The following is a 7,478-nucleotide window of genomic DNA, read 5'->3' as shown; positions in this document are numbered from 1 at the left end:
TATAGAATTGACGAATTTTCTAGTCGAAATAGTTTTCTCTTCCCATGATTTTGAGGAATCAGAATTCATTTCAAAATAAATTGGTGCCATGTCTTGAATATACTTCTTACCGTAAATTTCTTTCAAATAAGCCAAAAGGACTAATGAACCGTTATCGCTAAAATCATCGTCAAAATACTCATTAATCTTCATTCTAACTTCAACGCTGATAAACTTCAGATATAAACTTCTCAAGGCAATATCCAAGGTTATAATGACACTATTGATTATATCAGCGGCCAATTTAAATTGTGGGGTCACAGAATAAATATTAGTAGTTTCAAAAAATACTCTCGAAATGGGATTGGTAAAACCAATGTGGAATTTCAAATATTGTAACCAATTGTTGAAGTTATCAACTCATAATAGCTTAACGGGAATGGCAGTATCACTCAATGCAGCAGAGCTCATGGCCTGTTGACGCAGATTCCATACTGAGAAGGTATTGTTGCTAACAGTTTCGAGGTTCTCACTCATTTATTGATCCATTATTATAGACTATATTATTGTGAAGCTAACCCTTGTTTGTATTATACATGATTATAGAATGACGAGATATTGGGAAGGAATAGTTTCACTAAAATAGAATAGTTTCACTAAAATAGAAAACTATCCCTTTATATATAGCTTAGGATTTCATCTGCTTGTCCTTTATAGATGCCGGTATGCTGGTTAAGTTTCTAATGCTAACCATATTTCAACATTAGAGGATAAAGTTCGTAATCTAGAACACACTTTTAGACAACCGTCACACATCATTGCCTCTTTCCGTTCAGGACAAAAAAATTCCAATGAATCAATTGCTACGGATATTTTCGATTATACTCAATCTGAATTTTCTGGTACTCATTTTTTGAAAAAGAGGAATGTTCACTTAGATAATATTGATGCAGATGTTTGTGTTGGTAATCAGCTGTTAACACTTGATAATCAGATGATCAATGAAATAGGTATTCCTCCAAATACTCCTTTCTATCCGTCAATGTCAGTTGTTACTAGGCCTGTTGCTGATATTCATACTGATCCCATTCGGGCACAGTTGAAATCAAATCCCAATCCTTCTTTTAATTCATTACCACCAACGTGGTTTCCTGCCGGCATTCCGGTTGGTCAGATTGCTCTTCCTCCTCCTTCAAGTCCGTTACCTATTGAATCCCTTGGTTCCGCCGCTGTTTCGCACTCTGTGCTTTCCCAAGGTTATCTTACTTCATCTAGTGATGCTCTATCTGTCTTGCCTCCTATCAATGCGTCTCCCTTGGATTTTCCACTATTTGCTGTCTGTTAGCCAGCTCCATTAGCCAGAAAACTTCTGAGGCTCCTATTACTATCAAACAAGCACTATATGGTCCCGATGGTGCTGAATGGCGTGCTGTTTTCCTGAAATAATTATCTGCGTTTAAGGAACACAAGATATTTTCCCTGGTTCCTCCTCCTATTGATGGTCGTTCCCTTGAAACTCGCTGGGTGTTCACCATAAAGGATGATGGCAGAAAGAAAGTCTGTTCGGTTGCTCAGGAATTCCGCCAGAAAGGAGGTATTGATTACACGGAAACATTTGCCCCGGTTATTCGCTACGATAGTGTTCGTGTATTGTTGGCATTGGCCTGCTGCCTGAATCTTCGCATTCATAAAATGGATGTTGATACTGCTTTCTTAAACTCGCAGATGGAAGACGCAGTCTATGTCAAACAACCTCCTAGTTTTATTGATTCAGATCCTGCTCACGAAGGTTGGGTTTGGAAGTTATATGGTGGAATGTATGGTTTAAAACAGGCACCTTTGTTTTGGAACAAGCATATTAATCGTTCCCTGACTGCATTGGGTTTTACTCGAAATGAAAAAGAGTTTGGTCTCTATTTCAAACAAACTGCGGATGGTCCTTTACTTATTGGTCTTTATGTCGATGACTTGTTGATTGCTGCTCCCTCTCCCCGAATTCTGTCTTTGACCAAAAAGAAACTACAGGAACTTTATTCCATGAAAGACCTTGGACCTGTTTTCAAATTTCTCGGGATGAACATCACTCAATTCTCCAACGGTAATATTACTCTGTCACTTGCAGACTATATTGCCAAAGCTGCTCCTGATCAACAAACTCCTCTCCACAAGAAAGTTCATATTCCTTTGTTCCCTACTATTAATTACTTCGACGACAACTCCCCTGTCGCTGAAAATGTTCCTGCTTATCAGAGAATTGTCGATCAACTCATTTTTATTGCGAATGCAGGTCGTCCTGACATTGCTTACTCTGTTTCTCTACTCCCTCGCTTCCTTAAGGATCCTCGAGTTGTTCATGTCTATGCTGCTCATCGAGTTATGCAATATCTGTATACTACTTGTTTCCAGGGTCTCAGTTATCGCGCGGGCTCGCCGCTTCAGCTTACTGTTTATTCCGATGCTTCGCATGGCTCTTTAGCGGATATGCCCTTCTCAACGGGTGGTTATGTCACTCGTCTAGCTGGTGGTTGTGTTACTTGGTCCTCCAAAAAGATTAAGACGACGGTCTCTCTTCTACCGAAGCCGAATATATTTCTGCTAGTGAAGCTGTTAAAGAAATTGAATGGCTCTCAAACTTGTTCAAGTATATGAAATTGAAGTTTGACCAAACTAAATTATTTGTGGACAACAAACCTGCTATAAATCTAAGCAAGAATCTGGTATACCATCCTAGAACAAAACACATCGATCTTAAATTTCATAAGATGCGACATGCAGTTGAGCAAGGAACTTTGATTTTGAATTATGTTAATACCAAGGACCAGTTAGCTGACATCATGAAGAAGGTACTTCCAAGAGATACGTTTGGATCTCTGAGGGATAAACTAGTGGCTGGACTAAAATACTGAGTGAAATTGGAAATCCTGATTAGTGGAAAACTTTGCTTCTAAAGCATCCGGGGGACTTTTCGAATTTTGTTAGCGTTAAAAGCACAGCATGCTTAACCAGCATACCGTCATAACCAAACTCTAATTAGAACAATTAGATGAAGTCCTTAAGTTATAGAAAGGAATAGTTTTTTATCATAGTGAAACTATTCCTGTCTTCTATTTAATCATTCTATAATTGTGTATAATAAAAACAAGGATTGGCTTCCCAATAATATAGTTTATAATAATGGATCAACAAATTAATGGCGACTTCAAAACTGTTAACAGTTCCTTCTCAGTTTGGAACCTGCGTCAACAATTTATTCTTTATCTGCAGTTCAATCAAAAAGAGAGAATAACTATTTTAGAAACAACTTAGAATAGATTATACTTTAGTTGCATCATACTGCCGTACATTGTTTAGAACTAATGTATCAGATTATTCAGTTTAAGTTTGCTTTGATTATTGAGGTAATTGAAAACTACAGAGCTCCCAGCCAGTTTTACTCTTTTCATAATGTGTTAGGATTCAACCATTTATTTATCTTTTTGACATACAGTATAAAGCGTCAAAGAAAATAAAATAAGAAGCTTTTCTACCTTCAATATATTATTTCAATTATCGTTAATTGGAATTAGATTGATATCGCTATTGGATAATTCATCGTATGAAATTACAAGTCTGGTAGTTATGAAAAGACTTCGGGAATTAATACGCTTAAAAGTGTTGGTACTTCCAACAGTTTACCCTACCTCGACCTGTGTGAGATCTCTCGCTACCAAAACTTCACCACGTACAAACACAAATAAGAACAAATATATGAATATTATGCAAACGCACGACAGCAAGTCCTAGCCACATGCATGACTATAGTCATACTTAACAACGATGGTTATGGAAAGAATGATACCCATAAAAGTCCTCCACTTACACACTCTTAAATACGTATAAAAGGATTATAAAATCCCCATGCCTTAATCCTGACTCTGATGATAAAACGCTTTTGACTTATACTATTAACTATAGATGAGATATATATTGTTGGATGGTTTCGAGTCTTGAGAGACCAGTTTGAATAACTCATATATATATATATTAATAAAATTACTATTTAGTATCTCAAGACTAACAAGTCTAAAAAGAATACTATTAAACAAGTTTATCAGGCTTGTATCTCTATATGTCAGTAAGTCCAATCGGTGTACCAACACTGTAACTACATGGCAGTAGGTTAATTAAAGGATAAAGATATACGATTATTGCATTAAAGATAATGATTATAGAAATTAATATTAGTCATCTTTACTAGAGTATAGCCATTATCATCGAAATTTTTGAGAAAGTCTTCTTGTAGATGGTGTTAGTAATTGATTTTCTAGAGAAAAATAAAGCCCGCCATTGATTAGCTTAACTGCTTCAAGTTACATTTTAAGACTGGTCGGAATCTATAAAGGTTAATTCGATACTGGATCCTGTATTGGGTCAACAAAGTTAATAAATTATTGACAAGTTTTTTAATTTGAAAAAATATTTTCTAAAATTTCCAGGTAAAATACAAACATTATTCGATGACCTGCAGCTAGATTACGAAATAGATTTAATTTTAAATTTTATAGATAAGCAAGTGATTATACCTGAGCAATACTGATACTTCTTTCAGCAGTTTAATTTTATGAAGTATGGATGTGATTATGATTGTGGTTTTGATTTTGATTAATTAGTTTGCTCGAATTATTTATTACTTATCGTGAAGATATCTGGTTTCTACTTATTGATGCTACCTGTAGACAAATAATCCACAGATTTTCTAGAGCAGATTATTCTTGTTACCCCTGATATCATGAGTCTAAGCTGTGAATAAATCTTTATAAGACAAATGATAATTAAAATTATGTCTCCATTGATAATTTCAGTATAATGGGCAATAACGATCTTTTTTATAATAAGTTGATTGTTGAATACCTATGGCCTATGCTAGGATAAAAATACTTTATTTATATTACGCAATCTAATATCTTCAGCCACGATAGCTGCGCCAGGTACCATTGGTCCTCTAAAAATAGTTAACAATATGATATAAGGATCAAGGAAATTTTAGGCTTTTACAAAAATAACATAAATAATATGCAATTTTTATTCCAGACTAGCAGAGAAATTAAAAAAAAAAAACAGTGTATAAAACTTATAAAAACCAGGATTATATTCAAAACAAAATGATTAATACAGCTATAAAAGTATCAAAGTTTTAACATGCTACCAGGCTTAGTACCTAGTTTCAATTGCTGGCCGAAAAATACAAATATTACATTTAATGATAACTATAAATACATAATTTATGAAGAAATGGAGAGAGTATTCGGTAATTAAATTTTGGGAAGCGTTGTTAATTTGTTTGTTAAAGCAATTAGTCGTGAGAGGGATGATAATCAATCAACTACTTAATTAATGGAGTTACATAAAACATAAATACGCAAGAATGGAGGCATAACATCTGATATCATCTAGTAGGTAAAAAATATAAAATTAAAGGAAGTAACATTAGTTAATTTTATGAAGTCACGTATAATAAACATCAATGTCCAATAAATGAAGATAATATTTCTTACAGCTTCTGAAATAATTTGAGACTTAGTAATGTAAATAATTACTGAAACCCAAAGTTGAAAGTTACTACGATATATGCAGACAATAATAAGGCTAACCTAGCTGCTATTCTGTTAGTACCTACCGTATTATCCGAAATTTTATCCTGTGTCTAGTTATTATACTGAGGTTTTTCCTTGTGGAATTTGTATGCTGGGCGATGAGGTCAACTTTACAAGTTTATTAATGGTATAAGGATTCTCGGTTGTCTCTATTCATATAATTAAATAACTAATTTAGGCAAAGAGGCAATTAATAGATTAAAAACCAACTTAGATAGTTGAAGAAGGGGTGAATTTATATGAAATATGAACGAAAGTTAATGTTATTCGTATAATTAGCGATGTTAATAATTATGGTACAGTATAAGCTTTACTAACTGTATGGTTTTAGTTAATACTTTAGCTGAGTTAAATTAAAACTGAATTGTAAATAAAAGATGAGTAAAATCCTCTAATCTATGGCATTTGAAAATTGTTGATAGTTTGTGAATTATACATAATTACTGTTAAGCTCAAGAGTTATATGAAATTGGACCTGAGTAAATCATAACGTTTTGTTATTGATAAAATCGATAATATGATACTTGGATAATGTAAAATACTTAAGTAATAAATAGGATATATAATTTTAATCTAAATTTACAAGTACATTATTTGGATTCAAATAAAGCATATGGTATAATTTATACTTTCTTTAAGAAGGATAAAGCTGAAATATTTTGCATGCCAATACTACATGTATTAAATGAAGTAACAAGACGAATTTTCTAGACAAGTTAATCAACATTTACCCTAGAAAACCCGTTAAGGTGATTTTGAGAATATATAAAGTTCTGTAAATGGTTACCGTACTGTTATTCTTTATTTTAATGGGTTTTTTAATGAAACTTCTTGACTAATACTAACTACCTTAAGAAAAGAAATGGCAACAAAGAAAGCAAGAGAGAATAAGGCCATCAAATTTGTAACGAAAAAAACTAATATAATAAAGTCCTTGAAGTCTAATGCCAACAAAAGTTAGGCAAAGTCTTTATAGTTATTTCTGAGAGTTGGCAGATGGTTTTAGCCTAGGAAAACTACTGAGAAAAGGGGTTTGCTAAATATATATGGAATAAAAACAGGGTAGGATTATGTGCTTTTTTTTTTGAAACATGTCATTAGTATACAGATCATATGAAATATATAAGCATTCATTTATGTGATCCTTTTGTTGGGAAAACATGTTAGTACAAATACAACCTAGGCAGGACAATAACAAATTACTCATCCTTATTCTGTTCAAAATCTTTAATCATGGGGATTTAGAGAGTAACTATATCATAACAACAGGGTGAGTAGTGGAATTAATCGGAAAATACCATGCATACGAAAATTATACAAGTTTTTGAGAAAAAATAGAACTTCAGTATATATTTTAGACTTCATCATAGTTCTTCTAACCAGTTCTTTTATCGCAATTGCAATATATATATTGGGTGTTTTTTTTAATTCAAAAGGTTTTGATACTTAAAATAGAAATCTGATTCATGAAAAGTTAACTTTTGTTGTAATAGCAATAGTACTACTAGATGGGAAGGCATAAGTAGTTTTCAAAATAAAATAAAGCTCTATTTAGAAATCTAAATTTAATGAGAAATTAGATCCTTAAAACCTGCTTCGCTTAATATAGAGAATAAATTATATGGATTTATGAGGCCTTCATAAAAAAATTCCGAAGTGCCCAAATCGGGTCCGTTCCTCAGCTCTAACAGAAGAATAACCAAATTAGAAAAATTTTTTTGTTATGTTTCTTTCAAGAGGACCCATAAACACGGAAATATAATCCCTTTGTCTCAATGTGAAAAAAAACCTTTAAGGTACCTCTGAAAAGGGAAACTCCTTTGACGCGGTTTACCTCGGAGAGAGTTTTTAAACTTGGAGGGCAAC

General features: G+C 33.1%; 2 protein-coding genes across 2 annotated transcripts; both read left to right on the top strand.

Moving 5' to 3' along the window:
- Window positions 1–973: 973 nt before the first annotated feature.
- On the top strand, window positions 974–1,324 carry Kpol_248p2 (Tkp5 protein; the record flags this gene model as incomplete). Its single annotated transcript, XM_001642257.1, has 1 exon — window positions 974–1,324. One exon carries the CDS (start codon window positions 974–976, stop codon window positions 1,322–1,324), a length of 351 nt encoding a protein of 116 aa, XP_001642307.1.
- Window positions 1,325–1,671: 347 nt separating this feature from the next.
- Kpol_248p1 (Tkp5 protein) lies at window positions 1,672–2,628 on the top strand (the record flags this gene model as incomplete). Its single annotated transcript, XM_001642256.1, has 1 exon — window positions 1,672–2,628. The coding sequence occupies one exon, from the start codon at window positions 1,672–1,674 to the stop codon at window positions 2,626–2,628; it is 957 nt and encodes a 318-aa protein (XP_001642306.1).
- Window positions 2,629–7,478: the final 4,850 nt, after the last annotated feature.

The sequence above is a fragment of the Vanderwaltozyma polyspora genome, genomic scaffold (assembly GCF_000150035.1).
Source record: "Vanderwaltozyma polyspora DSM 70294 KpolScaffold248 genomic scaffold, whole genome shotgun sequence".
NCBI classification, from domain to species: domain Eukaryota; kingdom Fungi; phylum Ascomycota; class Saccharomycetes; order Saccharomycetales; family Saccharomycetaceae; genus Vanderwaltozyma; species Vanderwaltozyma polyspora.
The sequence above is the reverse complement of the archived record's forward strand: the minus strand, read 5'-3'. Positions and strand labels throughout refer to the sequence as shown.